This window comes from Canis lupus, chromosome 1 (genome assembly GCF_011100685.1).
Source record: "Canis lupus familiaris isolate Mischka breed German Shepherd chromosome 1, alternate assembly UU_Cfam_GSD_1.0, whole genome shotgun sequence".
NCBI lineage: Eukaryota > Metazoa > Chordata > Mammalia > Carnivora > Canidae > Canis > Canis lupus.
In genome coordinates this window covers 73982697-74001976 of record NC_049222.1, presented here as the reverse complement: position 1 = coordinate 74001976, position 19280 = coordinate 73982697, and the positions used below count along the sequence as shown (strand labels likewise).

Below are 19280 nucleotides of genomic sequence, written 5' to 3'. Positions count from 1 at the left end.
CCAGTGACCAAAAATAAGACTTTCTTAAACTTCTGGAGCAACCACATATTTGTGATGCTGAGTGGCAACCTCAATTTCAAAGTTTTCATCTTGTTAACTAAACTAGTATTTGTTCTTTTTTCTTTCTTTCTTTCTTTCTTCTTTCTTTCTTTTCTTTTCTTTTCTTTTCTTTTCTTTTCTTTTCTTTTCTTTTCTTTTCTTTTCTTTTCTTTTCTTTTCTGATATCCACGTCAAATCTGCTCACTTGGTTAAAAACGTTTGTTAGTGAAATAGAAATAATGATTCAATCCCAAGTGCAAACTAACTGGCTCTGCTCAGTTTAATGGTCCCCTCATCTGAACCTACTGCCTTGAAAATTCATGCTTTGCTCAGAAACATGACTGGGGAGAAAATGTAGGCAAACTCATTGGCACTAACCGGAATAACAATTTAAAAAGCATAGCCTACTTCATGATGAAGCAGGAAGCAACTTTTAAAGGACCGTATATTGTAATTATCAATTCACTCAGTAAAGAGAGGCGCAGTCCTTTGTTCATCCTAGGCCTGAGCAATAGGAACCACATATTGTTACTGCCATTTCTTAATCAGTAAATCTTTAGCTTTTCTCTATAAAGCACTCAGGCAGAATCTCAAGTTTATAATCATGATGGGACCTTAAGTTTTAAGGAAATACTAAACACTCTAACAAATACTAAAATATATTTAAAGCACATAGAAATGTAAGCATGACCAGAGACTGGCTTCCATTTTTGGAGTCTCTGCATACATGGTTGGAAATGGTATGAGAAACTTTATCTCAAACTTTCCTGTGCCTAACAAGCACTTGGGAAACTAGTTAGAATGTAAATTCTTGGGGCATGTCCTACATTTGACCCATAAATCTGATTTTTAATAAGCACTATAAATGACTTTGATCTTTTTAGCAATACTGTCCCAGTGAAATAGAGCGCTAAATTTTCTTTTCTGTAGACATTAAAATTTCTGTTCTAATACTCAGATGCCTACTCTCTTCCTGCCTATAAATACGCATCCAAACGTTTAAGATTAACCATGCAAAGATCGAGCACATTGTTTATGCATATGTAGAATGTGCTCATGCACTTAAAGAACTCAAACTTACCTTTGCCCAGTACCTAAAGGCAATCACCAAAGGAACCAGCTTTGATTCAAGTTTGCCAAGGGCAGTTAAATGGTTTGTCGTCAAACAAGCATTTTCATTTCCTGCACTCACTTTACAAAGAAGACCACTGGTATGGTAAGGGGTGAAGATGAAAAAGAAAAAGATAAAGAAGCATTAGACAGGTATCAGGTACCTTTTACACTGACAATAACTACTATGCACTGACAGTAAGTATCTTCAAAATGAAAATTAAAAACTCACTAAATCTTTATGGGTTATTTAGGTCACTGCACTAAGAAAAAGACGGTAGCTATTCTCTGAGCAAACTTTGTTTTTCAGAACTAAAATTCTGTATTTTCATACATTAAAACTATTTCTGGAGGGGGAATGAAAATTAGGAAAATACTGTAAAAAGTATCAAACGGGAGTAAGAATTTATCTTTGTAAAAGAGTGTTTTCCCAAGAGTTGGAGGAATCTGCCTAATGAAGAATCATTACAGCCTACAAACCACCCATTTACTGTGGTGATGATAATGCTTCCAGATGGAGGAAGAGACACATGGGGGAAGTCACACTAATTGTTATTCAGCACTGCTAAAAATGCTGCTAAAAAGGATGGCAAAGTAAGGTGGCTACAGCAAGTAACCATTCAATAAAGTTGTTTTTTGCTAGAATGAAATGGGTCAAAATGCTTCCTTCCTCTGCTCTTTCCTTTCAAATAATTTGATTCTTTTTAAAATAAAACACTTTCTCCTCTTGCATCAAATGCCCAAAGCATAGAGAGAATGCTACTAGTGAACCTGTGAAATTAACCACATAAAGAGCTTGTTATTCTAGAAATTGTGGACATTGGAATGTAATATAAAGTACATGTGCCCTTGGCAAGTTTCTATTTAATATATAAACAGCTTAAAGAATCGGAGACCTTTGCTTTTCTTTGCACACCACCACTGGCACCCTAGCATGGAAGTCTGCATCAACATCAATAAAAGACTCTGAGAAGAGAAGAAAAAATATTAAGTAGGTTAATTAAACTTCTGTTTAAAAGTAGAACTAGATAAAGCACAAGTTGTGACTTAATCTGGCCTTTTTGAAAGAGGATTACAAAATAAAACTCTGAGACGACTTGAGAAGGGAAACAGTATTATGTACAATAATCAAGTAACCACATGAATTTAAAACCCTTATTTTGGATAACTCATGTTTGATTAGAAATGACTACATTATTGAATCAGAATATTTAAGTGCTATGTAGATAAGGTAATTAGAAATGTGAATAGGATATATTCAAAAACAAAACTGCTACAAAAGCCACTAAAATATCTGGGCTTAAAATACATATTGACCAAAGTAAGAAGAAATATTTGAATTTGAAATATTTGAATCAACCCAAACAAGAAGGATGTGAAAGACTAATACCTGGGATGAGAATGTTTAATGAGGTGTATGGAGAACATAAAAAGTCTTTTGAGTCCTAAGCTGAACATTACTTTGGACAACTGATGACCCTAACCAGTAGCAAGCAATTGGTGATTTATTAATCAGGGTTGGGTCACACCCCTTTACTGACTGTAAGGTATTAATTTAAACCACAGAATGGTTTCTGTTTGGATATTACCCACAGAAATAATTAAAAGACACATGTCATTCTATTTTCAACATTTGACAAATTAAGATATCTAAATTATAGACAAAAGAAAAAATTAAGAGAAAAACGTGGGAAGAATATGGCCTTACCGCTATTCTTTAAACATTCTTGAACAAGTAAGAGAACATCTGGCTGAGACATCTAGGAAACAAATCAATAAATATATCACTAATCCATAAGGACTGTTGTTTCAATGAGAGAATAATATAGTAATTCAGTAATAATACAGTAATCTGAAATTATCCAAAGTCCTTTCCAAATTAGAAGGCACACTGCCGCCCCAGTAAATAAATTAATCATTATGCTATGTGCACACATCAGTCAGAGACAGAGATGAGTGCCAAATGAGGGCAAGAGACCTGTCACACAGTTAGCTCCTGGTTAATGAATTCCTGGGGTAATCATCAGCCTCTCTGCAAATCTCCAAGACGCGAAACTGTTAATGTCTCCTCTCATTCTATAAGACTACTTCAACAAACTGCTTGCTGGTCTCCACTTCAGCCTTGCCTCTCTCCAATCCTTGCTCCCTGTAGGAACTACAACCATATAACCTCATCAATCAGACCTAGTCATGACCCTCCTTAAAACCCTCAATGGCTTTCTACTGCCCTTAGGTCACAGCAAAACTCTTTCCCAAGGCCCACAGATCCTGCATGTTGGGCCCTCTGTCCTAATCTTAATGTTGCTTCTTTCTCTTGGTCCCTCCATCATGGCTATATAATCATCCATTCAGCTCCTTGAACAGGCCAAGCTCCACAGGGGATTTGTATGTTTGCAAACACTGCTCCCTCTGCCTGAAACACTCACCCTTTCACTTCCCTACTCCTTTTCATCGTTTAGAGCCTAGTGTCAATGTCATCGCTTCATGACCGCTGGATCTATACATCCCCTGTTCTTTTCTGTCACAGAACCTTGTTTTCCTGCATAGCTCTCATTATAATTAATCACATACATGTAATTACTTATCTTTTCCACTAAGTATGATTTAGATGAGGGAGGAATCCTAGCTGTTTTGTCTTCTGGGATCTAGGATAGTGCCTGGCATACAACATAGACTCAGTATTTGCCAAGTGAATAACAACACCAAAATGACTGCTGTGCTGATAAATTACTAATCAGAATTTAAGGTTAAAAGATGTGTAAACTCTACTGATCAGCTGGCCACAGAGCTGCAGCAGTCAGGGATGGCAAGGAATGAGAGGCTATACAACAGACACCTGGAGGTGATGCCCAGGAATGTTCTTTATTATTTTTAACTAGCAACCCAGGTAAATGGGTATAAACCACCAGTGGTTGAACAATCTCCCAGAGTACCTTCCAAATTCAAAATTCTGACTCATCCACATCTTTTTCAATCACATTTAAACCAGAAATCCAGGCTAGGTGTGGTTCTTCAAAAGCATAATTATTTTGACAAAGTAGGTGTATAAAAGTGGAAATTTAGGAACAAGTTGAGCTTTCAGGTCACAAATGTTTCCATGTCCAGACTGCTTAAAACCTGAAATCCTTTTCTGACACTGGAAAGTTGACTTTACCAAGATAATTTAATCCTCTCATGTTAACAGAACCTAAAAAGCCTCATTAGAGTCATATAGTTAGAATACCAGTATTTGAAGTAAGTATGAAAGATCTGCAGAGTAAAAGAAGTACAGAAATCTGTACAATATTAAAAGAAATGCTCTAAAATCAAAGGTAAGGACAGCGCTCTGAAAATTCCAACAGTTTGTACTTACAATGGCTGGAAATTGAATGTCGATGTTTACATCAGAATTTTTGAAACCCAATCTGCTACAGGATGACCCATATAATCTGAGAGAACAATCTGAAAAAAAATTAAGTCACAAATAAAATGAAATTTCTCCAAAGCCATAACAAAACACTGCTATTTCAGAAATGGAACCATCAATTAAATTTACGCATGAAAGTAAGACAGAATTCAAGTTTGGCATAAACAAATGAACAAGGAATGGTTGACTCTTTGCTCTTGTCTTCATTTTATCCTCTGTAACAGGGAAGGCTGTATTATCTGCAGTTTAGCTTGACAACTACTGTTTCATGTCAATTATAAAACACAGTTTTAAATAATTCTAATTTATTATTTTATATTTTGTGCAGAAAATTCTATTTGCAAGGATTTTTACAATGTGAAAGTCAAAAACAGATGCCTAACTTTACCTTATATTTATAAACCTGATCGTATACTAAAGAGTTAATACAAACATTTCACCTTTTAGAAAACATACACAGGTATAATATACTATAAAGATCATGTTTCAATAAAATAATCATAAAAATGACCTTCAGCATAAAGTTACTTTTCAGCATGATTATGAACAAAATAACCCTTAACATAATATATACTCTTAGGGAAACTTTTGAAAAGTAATCAAAATTTCACTGATATAACTTAAAATGCTAGGCAATAAGCAATTCATTCTTCAGAGGAAGACATACGTGTGTGTGTATATACTGTCTACATTTATTTATGGCATTTACCCCTCAATGTTTTCCTACTACTATGCCAAAAAATTATCTCCTTCCCGTCAGGGGATTTTGTGGGATTTTATAGGTTTGTTAAGTCAAGTGATTTCTTTGAGTTTAAGCAGTTTCCCATGACAAAGTACATTCAATTTTACAATGGAAATCTACAGCAAAAATCACTGATGTGAAAAATGTCTTTCTGGGAACTTGTCTACAATACAAAGGATGAGATACAGATAAAATGAAATGAAAAGATTCTTGCCTTTTATTTTTATGAAAGGTATACAAATATGAATACATGCTATATTAATGCTTTTCCAGTAGAACAAAGAGTTCTATGGGAGATATGGCAATAAATAGTGATTCTAACCTTAACTGTAGCTTAGAATCACTTGTGGAGCTTCCTAAAAAATAGTTTTCTGTGGCTCCACAGACATAACTTGGAAAATTAATCAACAGGACACAAACTCTATTATAAATAGTTTTCAGAGCTCATTTTAGGTGTTACAATTCCTTTTAAAAGTGGTTAAACAGAACCTTTTTTGGACAGATAACCTAGAAATGATTCGAATATACTTTTTATTTTAACTTAAAATATTGCGTCAATTTAGTTGGTAGCAAGGTAAACAAGAAGATAGACAAGGGTCCCACAGTGCCCCCATAGTAAGTACATGTCCAGGGAAATTGATAATGAAGACAGGTTTAATGACAGTGCATGTAAAAGTCTTTGTTACCTTGGGGGAAAGCCAGAAGAAACAAAAACACACAAAAAATTAAGAACTTCAGGACATGGCAAATCAATTTCTATTCGATGAAAATTACTACTGGTCAGAAAAATGCATGAGGCACTTTTAGGTAGCTAAAGAGAAAAACAAATCTAGAAAATACCTGGTAACTTGTGTTGGAACACATTTTCCATGATACGTTTAATTTCTAGTCTCTGTTCCAAGTTCTCATTGTGTAAGCCAAACTCCTGTACCACTTTGTCAATGGCAATACCAATTGCATTTATCTGGGAGGGTGTAGGCGGGGGTAACGTGGTGAGCAACTCTTCCTCTTGCTTCTCCTTTTAAGATCAATATTGAGATTAAAAATGACTCACACAGTTTTTACCTTCTACCATTCACTGAGACAACACCCTGTAGAATATTCTGGAATATTTTTCTTAGCTCTCCCTCTCACTTTAGCTATGTTAGTCTTCAGATCATCAAACATATATACTTCTTTATGCACATAAAGTGATAATAGAAGACAGGGATAAGGAAAAAATGCAGGGAAAGAACATTAAAAGCAGCAATGACAAATCACTTGCTTTATTATTATTGGCATAAGGGCATATACCGAGGTCCTATCAATGACTTCATTCACCCTGGTACTGTTCTTAAAGAAATTCACAAGACTGTCTGGCAAAACATGTCTGGCCAATGTAAAGTATTTTATTTATTTTTATTTATTTTTTATTTATTTTTTTTAATTTTTATTTATTTATGATAGTCACACAGAGAGAGAGAGAGGCAGAGACACAGGCAGAGGGAGAAGCAGGCTCCATGCACCGGGAGTCCGATGTGGGATTCGATCCCGGGTCTCCAGGATCGCGCCCTGGGCCAAAGGCAGGCGCCAAACCGCTGCGCCACCCAGGGATCCCCCAATGTAAAGTATTTTAGCTAAAATAAATTCAGTAATATAAGTACTAAAGTTTTAATATCATAGCCTTAAAGAAAGGAAAGTCGTAAAGATGGCAAGTAAAAACAACTGACAGATTTGTTTGAGTAACATTAAACTTACCTTAATGTTTTTCTTGTGTCTCTTCTCTTTGATATGCTTATGGGCAAATGCAATGGATTCAATTAAAACATCACAAAGTTTGCAGGTGTACTTAGCTGTAGGGTAGTTTCTTGGTCGCTATAATTTAAAGAGATTTAGAGAGAGATACGTGTATCTTCCAAAATACAGGCAAACAGATATTAGCCAGAAATTATTTCCCCATCACTTCAAAAACTGTTAACATATTATTGTCACTTTTTACCACTATCCTAATAGTCATTTTTTGGAAGTGATTCTATTAAATCAAACTGAGTATCACTTTTAACTTGGTGCTTAAAAGATATCTGTGGTAGAGTACCTAATTCACCAAAGCACACGTTCCCAATTACTAGCATAGTTTAAACCAACACAAGGGTTTTAAGTAACAAATAAAAGACATTACCCTTTTTAGCCTGTCGATGAAGTCTCTTTTTAATCGCTCCTCTGCCTGCTGTAAGCCCAGGAGCTCCTTCGTTGAAAGCACAGACTCGTCTATCACGGGGCCTTCCAAGTCTCCGTCCTGCTCATTTTCCTCATTTCTAGTCCTACGTGGCTTCCGAGGTCTGGACCTCTGCTTCTTGTTTTCTTAAGTCAGGGGGAAAATATTATGGGCAATATTGAGCAATACCACTCTGACAAAAAATCAGACCGTACAATTTTATTCATATGTATTTATTCACTAAATAATGTGATAACCTGAATGACATCTGAACACAGCAAAAGGAAAGCTCTTCCATGGATAAAATGTGTGAATCCTCATTAACCACCTAATCTGGAAACATCAATCCATAGAAATCCTCTTTTGGGAACACTGGAAAAGAATTTGCTTCAACCATACAATGTGATTTTATCATTTCTTCCCAGTATACTCCTGAATATACTCAAACAATAGTAAAAATTATCCTCTGAAGGCAAGTGTACCTGTAATTCTAATATGTCATAATATACTATGTTAATGTATCTAATATATTCTTGTATACCTATATCTGTTATTCTAATGAAAACTATCCACATTTGCTTTCATTTTTTTTAAGTGAACAGAGCAAGATGGACAATATGATCTTCAAAGGACTAAGAAATCAACTACATTCTCATGTGGAATGAATATTCATCATTTAGTTGTAAATTTAGCTTTCAGGTAACGGGGCCCTCCCCCAACACCGATACAAGAAGTCTAAGCCAAAATTTTATTTCCTGAGGACAATTAGTTCCCATCTTATCCTTACTTTCATTTTAGTTTCTTTGAACAGTCTGCTCAATAAGCACATATCAAAGAAAAATGGTCATTAGTTGAAATAAGTTTTCTACAAGTACAGACTAATTCATTAAATTCTGTTAGTTCTCCAATCTTTATAACTAATAAACGGATCTCTTCCCTTTTAAACTTACAACTTTTCTACCTGTGTAACTGAAGATGTCTGTGGGACCTAGCTATTAAAATAAATTGTTTTAAATAGCTTTGATAACTTCAATCAAGCTCTGAAAATTACCCCTTCGGTAATACATATGGTCAAAATAAATCTCATTTCCCCAATTGTGATAAATGGTTTGAATAATATTTAAATGGCTTATCAAAAGTTAATCTTTCAAAACATAAACCTACTGAAAAGTCCTGCATGAGGCAATTCCCATGTCAAGTTTTCAGTGGAACTCACTCATTTCTTGGACAGCAGTTAGAATGAATCAGTTGACTGAAAAAAATTCCAAGCCAGAAAAAGGAGATAGGTATAAGATCTCTAATTTGCAAAAAGCTGTTGCCAACACCTCCAACGGGAAAGGAGTAAGCATTGTGCTCAAAGTACCATAAGATGCATATATAATGAAATTCTGTAAACAGCTTCTATAAGTGGTAATTAAAATAAAGTATTACGTCAAATAGTTTTTTTTAAGCAATCAAAATGGACCAAACAAATAAAATACTAAAAGGTAAAGTAGTCCCTTGCAGAGAAAAATCAGTCTACTTTAATATTTGCTTTTTAACACTCTCCTATTCCCAATGAAATTATCACGATCTTTTAAGGACAGCACTCTTCACTGGCATCAACTTCTGAGATAAGCACTTCTTTTAACTTAAGAGGTGTGTCTGTGTTCATTTAATTTGCATATCTCTACAAGTTCTACCCTAAATAGTTATATCTGATTTCAGTGTTCATAGCAAGTTTCTTACTTTGGCAAATAATCATTAGGATTTACACTAATATGTGCAATATCCATTGAAAAGTCCATATTAGTTCACAAAACAATAACTGATGTGGAACCAAATCCCTTTTTTAACTGCTCTCTAATCACAAAAGCTTTTCATATAGCTGTCTGCTGTCGTCTTCCTGAGTGACTTCAGTTTCCCTCCAAAGAGCATGATTAACTCCTTTTTCTTTTTAAAGATTTCATTCTTAAGTAATCTCTACACACAACACGGGGCTCACTCTCACAACCCCAGAGATCAATAGTCACACGCTCCAGTGAGCCAACCAGGTGCCCCATTCCTTATTGTTTTTATAAAGAGAAGTGGATGACTGCAGAAATTCTGTGTGATGGCAATGACAGCAGCTGTCATTACTGAATATTTTTTATGCAACAGGTGCAATGCCAAGTACCTTATGTGCATTGCCTTGGTTAATACCTATAGTGATCCTCTCATAGATGCTCAGATTATTCCCACCGTACAGATGGGGAAAATGCCGGCCCAGGGAAAGAACTTGCTCAGAAACACATGACTAAGTCAAAGTAATGGGTTTTGAAATAAAGATAAAAAAGCATGGACGGAATTCTGAAATTCAGCCTTTTATCTAACAATATAGGAACTGGAAAGAACTTACTGAAATTCCCCTTTGTTGCATATCCATTCACATCTAGAATGGACCATGAGTTTCATAGGACTGCATGGTAAAGAGAGTCAAATATAATCTCATTGAAGGGAATCTTGAAAGACAACACAGGGTATTGCTAAAAAGTTCCCACAATTACATAGAGGAAGACTACCTGGCTCATCGCAGGTGTCTTGTAACATGAATTCTCTATATACAGTATTCCAAGTCTCCCATATTTTATTTGCACATGGCCCATTATTCCATTCACAAAGGACATGTGTATTTGAGTGGATATTTTCCAGCTAAGATCACTAATGGCATTGTCCCAAATACATTAAACTGGCAATCTAGGATATTTGAGGGATGAAGTACAGGGCGGTAACGTAGAACTGAAAAATAGAAAATAAGTATTAAAGAACAAAGCAACTCTAAGATAATTTTTACTATGTTTTCTCACATTATTTAATGAGACTCTTCCTTATTAAGACAGAATTCCAATTCAAGGAAAATTTCAGTCCCTTTAATGAGATCCTTTCAGGATCCTGAGTGCAGTGCAAAGTTTATATTTCAAATTGAATTTCTATCTACAGTAAGTAATTTTATATCAAAGTTTAAGATTTCCCTTATGAAGATTTTTTTCAAGTGCTAGAAGCTGAACAGTCCTTCATCTAGCAACTGTGAAAGCACACACTTATTTTTCATATAGTAAGAACAGAGGGGTTTTTGGATTGCCTCAATTAAAAGGACAGTAAAAATGTATGTACTTCCTTTTCAAAACCACTTAAAAGCAACTTTTTAAGCTGCTTTTCAGACTAAACAAGAATACATACATAAGAAGTCTTTGGTCTGTTAACAGTTCCTATTAATGTCTGCCTGGTTGCAAACTTTTATTCTATAAGCCTTTGTTTTTATAATGCTACTCAAGACCAACTTTTTCTTTTAAAAGACTATTGTTAACTGAATTAAGATATTCATGTCCTACCTGGACACAGTAATATAGAAATATTTAAATATTCACAAACTTTAAAAAAAAAAACATCAATCAAAAGCTGAGAAGTTATCAAAATGTGTTGGGTTCCCTCTGTCAGACTCAAGGTCCAGTGAGGCTGAGTTAATGACCAAAGAAGCATAGCACTCAATTTCAGTTCCACTTCCTCATCCACCACCCCACAAAAACAAGTCTCAATAAATTTAACCTCACCAAGCCACAGCTGCCTGCTTTGCAAAACTGTGATTCTGCCCTGATCACAACAGCACTACATCAGACAATTCCTTCACTTTCTAGCTTTAAGATTGATGAAGCCAAGATTTTCTCTCTCCTGGAATTCCTTTTTAACACCTCATTCTGTTTCTGCTATTTGATACAAGGCATTTTCTCTTGCTTTTCCCATCTTAAAAAATATAAAACAGCATTTTTCCTCTCATTTAATACTATCATAAAACCCCTTAAAGATAACAAATGCCGTTTTCTCTGCTAAGTATTCTAAATGTTCAGGTACGAGTTCAAATGCCTTACCAATAACATGCTTAAATGTAAACTGTGCACTGTGAGATAATGCAAAAGAAAAGGGCTTCTATAAGCCTTAAAGTGATGGCCAATTTGCCACCCATTCTATATGGTCACTAAAAAAGGTTTGCAGTCAATATATTTAAAAGCCCATTTTTCCAAGCATAATTTGCATTTTCAGACTAGTTTTACTTTTTTCCTTCATATTTATGTTTATTTCATTTCAGTAATTACTGTCCATTAGATAATTTTCCTGTTTATAGAAATCATTGCTACATGAAAAAAATCTATTCACCTTTTAGAAAAAGGTATAACCACCTTGGAGCTATTATTATCAAGCACAGAGGGCACTTAGAAATGGGTTTTGGTGCTACAGAAACTAAAAGGCAAAACTTTTATCTGTATTTCTGACTTTCAAAACTTAATGTGTCCCAGCCCTTTTACCATGCTCACTTTTCAGGAAAAAAAAAAAAAAAATCTGGGAGATTCATGCTCCAGCCAAAAGACATATAACCCTCTGTGACAGGAAATATATACAATCTATATTGTGTATTTACATTGAATAAATTTTTTTTAGCTTTATATTCTGTCATTTATATTATGGACACATTCACCATTCAAATACAAAATTACAATACATAATTTAGAATATACAAACATACCACTCAGAAAATATGATATAGTCCCCATGGGGAATATAATCACCCTCTTCTGTAAAAAGCATCAGTGGGAAACGTTTACTGACATAAAATGAGCCTCATAGCAACTTTTTAAAGGGACCAATACATACAATGTGTTGAAGTTGCCCAAATACCATGATTACAATTTTTAAAGTATTCACATTAAATAATAAGCAGGAACTATGAAAGATCAGAACTGGAATGCTGAAAATAATAAACCTCATTTGGATGAAAAAGACATTGCGACTTTGGGGTTGTAACTTGACAAGTTGGAACACATTACCAGGGCTTCCCGCTTCCATTTCTGACATGGTTTCTAGGCTTGTCAAGTCTTTATGAAATAGCCGTCTTACAGTTCTGCAGCCTCTTCCATCTTGCCACCTATATCCATCCTCACTTTCTTGAAAGGAGTCTTTTCTTGGTCGGTTTATAACAGGAATTCTAGGTCCAGGTTTGAATTCCCTCCAAGTGTCTGAATTACCAGCAAGTTCATCAGAGAGCCATCTCTTACTCTGATCTTTGTGGTTCTCATTCATCCAAGCAGGCTGACTGTAAATTGGGTTTTTAAACGCATAGGGATTGCTGGAAACAGCATATGGTCCTTTTCTGGGGGTATTCCCATAGTTCCCTGGTGTTATTTTTTTTTTTGGAAGGCCCTTTTCCATTTTACTGCTATGGCCTTTAGCATAATCATCCATTATTAAATAATCTTGTTGGGGGTGACCCCTTCTGAAATCCTCATCATCTATACTCCCTCGGTCTTTAGTGCGTTTCACAAAATAAGGTTTTGCAGCATCTCCCATGGTCTTTGACTTCAATTTTCTTACTCTGCACCTGAAAGAAGGCATTTTGGGAAATCATCAAACTATAACAAGATATCGTACCAAGCACATGAAATACCACACGTTTATTGTAGATGTTCAAAAGCCTACGGGAAACTGTTCCTTTCCTAATGTCCATCCCATTCTAATCATCGGCGCGTTATACTAGAAGTTGGGAGGCTCGAGTCCTATAATATTCCATGAAAATCAGTACGTACTACTTAGCATGACGATTACATCTGTGACTAAGGGAAGCTCCTTACAGTCTCGAGAACTGCAGCATTAAAAAATGTTACTCCCATGAAGTTGGTTGGCTTTACCTATAATCAAAAGCGCCTCTCCACAACACAAAACCAAAAACCCTCATCCCAAGCCTATGGTGTTAGAAAACTCCGGAAACGGTCTTAAAAAAAAAAAAAAAAGTTGGCAATTACTTTTACGTGTTGTACAAAGTAACCGAAACTTTCTGTGAACGTCGCTCATCTCCTCGCCGCCCCACTTCTCTGTCCCTTCTGCGTCCTTCAGGGAAGGGTCTCGGCGCCCCGTCCCCAGCGTCCAGGGCTGCAGGGCACAGGCTGCAGGGGCCCGCGCCCCACCACAGGGCAGGGGCCCGCGCCCCAGCAGGGCTCCCCCCTCGGCTAAGGGCTGGGCTTCCCACCGGGAGACCACTCCAGCCACCCTCCTCCGTCCTCATCCTCTAGCCCCACACAAGTTCGGTTTGGTCGCGGACAGCATTTCTCCCTCTCCGACCCCGGCCTGATCGCCCCAGCCCCGATCTGCCTCAGTCTCCAGCCTTCGCGACCCGAGGCAGAGGAGGCGGCGGCGTCCCCGCACTCCCGGCCACGAAACCACCTCGGGGATCAGGAAGCAGGAAGTGACCTGCGTCCTCGATGGGGTTCCGGGGTCCCCCCGGCCGGCCAGGGGCCGGGCCCGAGCGCCTCCACCCAAGTCCCTCCTTCTCCGGCGTCCGCAGGGTCCGACACAAAGTGAAGGTGCGGACTCGAACCGAGAGCTCAGCGCCCGCCGGCCTGGGGGCTCCCGGGTCCGCGCAACCGGGGCGCGGAGGCCGGCGAGGGACGGAGCCAACGCTTCTCCCGGGCCGGGCCCGCCCTCTACTCCGGAGACCAGGGAACCCCCCGGAGGCCCACCGCGGAGGCGAGTCCGGGAGGGACGCGGGGAGAAGGCGCCCCGGAGCACTCACCACCTCCGCCGCGGTCCCCCGCCTCTTCCTGTCCCGGCCGGGCTCCCTCTCCGTGTTTTCCTTCGGCCCCACTTCCGGCGCTCAGCGCTGTCTCATTGTGCGCGATTAGGGGCCGGCGGTCCCCCGCCCGAGCGCTCCGCCGCGCACGCCGGAAACGCGCGCCGCGCCCGCAGGGCCGCCCGACGCCCCGCCCCCTCCCGACGCCCCGCCCCCTCCCGACGCCCCGCCCCCTGCCCCCCCCACCCCCCCCGCCCCGCTGGCTTCCGCAGCCGCGCGCCGGCAGGGCGCTGGAGCCCGGTCTGCCCCGGGAACCCGCTCGGTCTCTCGTCTCCTCGCCGGGGCCGGCCTCGCCCAGGCCCCCGGTGACTCCGAGGCCTTGAAGGCCCCGGGGAGGCGCGAGGAGCACGCCTCTGGCTCTCCGCGGGGAGGCGCGGTGGGCTCGGACGCCGGGCGGCGCGGCCTTGCCCCAGGATGCCCAGGATGCCCTGGATGCCCAGGATGCCCTGGATGCCCTGGATGCCCTCGGGGGCGACCAGGGCGAGTGCGGCCTGGAGCTGGGCCTCAGGGCGCCCCCGCGGTTTTCCAAGTCCGAGTGACCTAAAGACCCAGCGAGGCCCTGCTTGCCTGCCCTCTGGAGACGTCGGAGTCTGAGCATCCGCCGTCCACCCACATCTCAGGGTGGCCCAGGCACAGGCCTGGACCTGTAGTTTCTTAGTTTCTGTACAGATTCGTTCACTCAACAAAACAAAACCGTGTTTTCAAGGATATGTGTCATCGCAAAGGATGATCCTGGAGAGTCATACTCGAATTTTTGAACGAAGGAGGCGCACCTGGAGCTTGCCAACAAACGACTTGGGGCTCCCTTTCTTTTCTTCTTTGGACCGTGTTACCTTCCTAGCTGTCTTGTTCTAAATGCTCTGAAAACCTCGAAAAATTAATAAAATCAAGGACCATTGAGAAAGTGTGACAGTCTTGTTTCTTGCGTTTTAAGAGCATTAAATTTAAATCCGTGAGTGTACGTGGAGCATTGGTCTTTATTAATGGACACATGCGTGCTGGGCGTAGCCAGGCTGTGTCCTGAGGGCTTTACAGATGCAACTCTAATCTTCACGACAAATCCTCTAGGAAAATATCATTACACCCGTTTTAAAGAAGGGGAAGTAGCATTTACCCTAAAGTAAATGGCACTGCTGGAAACCAAATTTTAGGGAAGCAGAGTCCATTATTCACTAGCATCTATACTAAAGGTGCTCTAAAGCACGTCGGTACCCCTCTTGTATAATGCCTTATCTGGATGCTTCAGTTCTGCACAGACTTGAGAATCAAGCCAATAATCTGTCTGACAGGCTAGACTGTGGTCTTAAATAGGCTCCAAAGGCAGTGTGGTGATACATGAAAACATTTATATTATGGGACAGTGGCGTCACCACACCCAGCTGAGTAACTCTTAGATGCAAGAGCTGGTTGAGGAAAGTTGACCTCGAGTGTCCAGAGTTCTACAGGATCAGTGGAGCATACATCTTTTTTGAGGTGTGTGTGTGTGTGTGTGTGTGTGTGTTTTAAGATTTTATTTATTCATTCATGAGAGACACCGAGAGAGAGGCAGAGATACAGGCAGAGGGAGAAGCAGGGTCCTCGTGGGGAGACCCATGCAGGACTCTATCCCAGGACCCTGGAATCATACCGTGATCCAAAAGTAGATGCTCAATCACTGATTCACCCAGGTGCCCCACATCTTTTTGAGTTTAAAATATTTTTTAATTATGTTTTCTTCAATGTGTTCCCCAATGCTCAACTGGCATTCTAAATTTGCTCTTAAGATTCATGTTGGGGTTAAATGAGTCTCTCTCAAATGTAATACTAATCAAAAGATATTGACAAGTAATATAGCTCTTTTTGTCCAAATTGTACTGCAATGGGGATTTGCATTGATCATGGGGACTCTTAAAACCCAATTGTAAAAGTTTGGTTTGATTTTTGTTTGGATGTCACTGGAGAGAATGCTGAGTTTCTCAGAACCTTTGTCATGAGCGTTTCAAGGTCTAGACATATTTCTAACATCAAGCAGAAATTGGGGACTGTCTGCTTCAGCTGGAGGTTAACATTGCTCCATATGTTAGATTGTATCTACTGTCTTCAACCACATGTTTGACATTGTGATACATCTTTTTTTTTTTTTTTTTTTTTTTTTTTTTTTTATGATAGTCACAGAGAGAGAGAAAGAGAGAGAGAGGCAGAGACACAGGCAGAGGGAGAAGCAGACTCCATGCATCGGGAGCCCGATGTGGGATTCGATCCCCGGTCTCCAGGATCGTGCCCTGGGCCAAAGACAGGTGCCAAAACGCTGCGCCACCCAGGGATCCCGACATTGTGATACATCTTGACAAGTCTACCTTTAACATACCCAATGCCAGTGTTCTTTTTCTTTGTAGGGCCAAGTAATCTAAAGTTCAGGAGTTGTATTCACAACTTTGTTAGCCAGTTTTTTTCCTCATGTGTTTTACCTACTTTGTTGAGGGAGCTATGTTGGCTCCTTGTTCAAATACTTCTGGAATCTAGTGTTGTCTCACCATCTCCACTACTTCCAATCTGCTAGTTACCATCTTTCCTTCACTGTATTACTGCAATCATCAACTGTCACTTGTGCCCTCCTTTATCTATACAAGATAGCCAAGAAAGTCATGTTAAAATCATCTAAGCTAGATTATGATTTCCCCCTCCAGATTCCTCAGTGCCTCCCCATTTTTCAGGAAGTAAAAGCCAAAGTCCATACAGTTACTACAGAGCCCCTCCCTTTACTTCTGATCTCACCCCTAATTCCTCTTAGCCCTTCATTCACTCCACCCCAGCCACACTACCTCTTTGCAGTTCTTTCCTCACACCAGGAAGGCTCTTGCCTCAGGAATTTACATTGGCCATTCCCTGTCTAATGCTTTTCCTCTCTTTGGTGTTTGAACTGCTCACACCCACATCTCCTTAGTATCTTCTCTCAAGGGTCATTTCTCAATGAGGCCTACTCTGACTGCCTATTTAAGTTACTACCCAACACCTTCTCCTCTGCCTTCCCAACTCCGTTCCCCTGATCTACGCTGTTTTTACATTTTTTTTTTGTTTTTACATTTTTTAAAGATTATTTATTTATTTATTCATGAGACACACACACACACACAGAGAGAGAGAGAGAGAGAGAGAGAGAGAGAGAGGTAAAGACACAGGCAGAGGGAGAAGCAGGCTCCATACAGGGAGCCTGATGCAGGACTCTATCCTGGGACTCCAGGATCACGCCCTGGGCCTAAGACAGGCACTAAACCTCTGAGCCACCCAGGGATCCACTGTTTTTAAATTAAAAAAAAAAAATTTTTTTTTTTAAAGTAGGCTCCACACCTAGCATGAGGCTTGAACTCACCACCCTCAGTTCAAGACCTGAGCTGAGATCAAGAGTGGGACACTTAAGCAATTGAGCCACCCAGGCACCCCTCTATTGCTTTTTCTTGTAGCACTACATACACCTTGTCACCTGTGTTGCCATTTAATTATTGATCATGGTTATTTGTTTTCTTTTCTGTCTCCCTCTGCTAGAATATAAGTTCAGCAAGGGCATAGGCTTGACTGTTTTGTTTAGCAGTATGTCCTCTAGGGCCTAGACCATTGCCTGACTCATAGTAGACTCTCAAGAAATATTTGTGGAATTAATGAAAAATACAGGACCAGCCAGGCTCTACAGCAATGCTTCTTCATAAACATTTGGTTCCCCTCTCTTCTTGAGCTTTGTTAGTTCTCTTACAAAGGTCTAATATTACAGTGGGATAGACAATGAACTCAGAAACTAAAATACTCTACTCTCCCTCCCCATCTGCCTAAAGCCTTTAATATCTGCATAGTGGCTTTCTTTCTTTCTTTTTCTTTTTTTTCAAATTTCTCAGAAAATTATGTTAGAATATTTCTTTAATCAGAATGCATGCAGCTATGTTTGACATAAAACCTAATTTAAAGTGTAATGAGGGCACTAAGGGCACAAGAGCACCTGGCACTGGGATCCCAAGCAGACCGGGTTTGGCCACTGACCACTGACAAAATCTAAAGGCAGGGACATGAGTGGTGGTGAAACAGGAAAGGAATTTATTTCAGTGAGTCCAGCACTGGGAAGAAAGCAGGCTAGCATCTCAAAGTCTGTCTCCAAAGTGCTGAAAATACTTATAGGTTTATATAAGGAGAATGTGGGACAAAGGTGGGTGGGTATGTGCAGGTAGGCAGTAAAGGCCACATAGATCGTTGTCTTGGGGTCAGTCTACACAGGCCCTCCTGGCTCAGGGCACTAGTTATTGCTTGAGAGGGTAGTTTTGGTTCCCATGATGGGATGCTTTGCCCTGCAGGGTCTTTTGCTCAAATTGAGAGAAAAACTGGAAAGAATTTAATGAGGAAGTACAGACTGAGGTCAAAACAAAGGTAGTTGAAGTCCTCTCTCAAAAATGGCTTACACAATGAGGATAGTTATTGGATCACAAAACTGGGGATTCAGAGGGGTGGTATAAGTTTCAATGTCAGCTTTATCCAGTGATTTTGCCTTCCTGTGTATGTGGACCTTATCTTCACATACACAGGATGGGCAAAACCCAGAGTAGCACAAGGGCATTGGCAGTTCCTGACTTCGCATCTGTTCACCACCATATCCGGCGGGAGGGAAGGTGGCCTCTGGAAGCCAGGACCAAGTTTCCAAGAAACTTGCAAACTGAAATCAATCCCTGGTGAGGAGAATGCCATTACTCTTAGAGCAGGGTTCCTCTACTATGAGGTTATTGGTATTTTGGGTTGGATAGTTCACTGTTGTAAGAGGCTGTCCTGTACATGGCAAGATGTTTTGCAATGTCCTTGGCCTGTACCTGGTAGATGACTTCCTACTTGTTGTGACAATGCAAAATATCCCCAGGCATTGCCAAACATCCCTGGGGTGCAATATCACCTCCCGTTGAGAACTTCACTATAGAGCCTTAGGCTCTTACCCTTGGAGTGAAGGGCTGGGGTCTACTTGCTTTGGGGGCACTCACATCAGTTGAGGGAGGATGGGAGAAAGAATAAAATGTGGGTCCTTTTCAGAAGGAGAAAGATGAGAATGGATGCCAGCCAACAATGTTTATGTCACCCCTATTAAACAAATTCACCTCCAGACTTTGCAACAAACTTTGGCTTTCCTGAAAATTAGGGTATGAATGGG

General features: G+C 40.0%; 1 protein-coding gene across 7 annotated transcripts in view; it reads right to left on the bottom strand.

Annotated features, from left to right (window-relative positions):
• The window catches only part of TUT7 (terminal uridylyl transferase 7), a 64228-nt gene extending 49999 nt beyond the window's left edge, over positions 1 to 14229 (bottom strand). For 5 of the 7 annotated variants that reach the window (XM_038526905.1, XM_038526910.1, XM_038526909.1 and 2 more), the window contains exons 1-9: positions 14069 to 14229; positions 12330 to 12880; positions 7456 to 7637; positions 7035 to 7151; positions 6138 to 6315; positions 4502 to 4590; positions 2858 to 2909; positions 2046 to 2115; positions 1121 to 1247 (exon numbers count right to left, since the gene is read on the bottom strand). In XM_038526905.1, coding sequence (XP_038382833.1) covers positions 1121 to 1247; positions 2046 to 2115; positions 2858 to 2909; positions 4502 to 4590; positions 6138 to 6315; positions 7035 to 7151; positions 7456 to 7637; positions 12330 to 12849 — 1335 coding nt within the window. In that variant the 5' untranslated portion in view covers positions 12850 to 12880; positions 14069 to 14229. Of the gene's footprint in view, positions 1 to 1120; positions 1248 to 2045; positions 2116 to 2857; positions 2910 to 4501; positions 4591 to 6137; positions 6316 to 7034; positions 7152 to 7455; positions 7638 to 12329; positions 12881 to 13301; positions 13978 to 14015 lie in introns of those variants that run through there. The other 2 variants (XM_038526907.1, XM_038526906.1) reach the window with 2 other exon arrangements.
• Positions 14230 to 19280: the final 5051 nt, after the last annotated feature.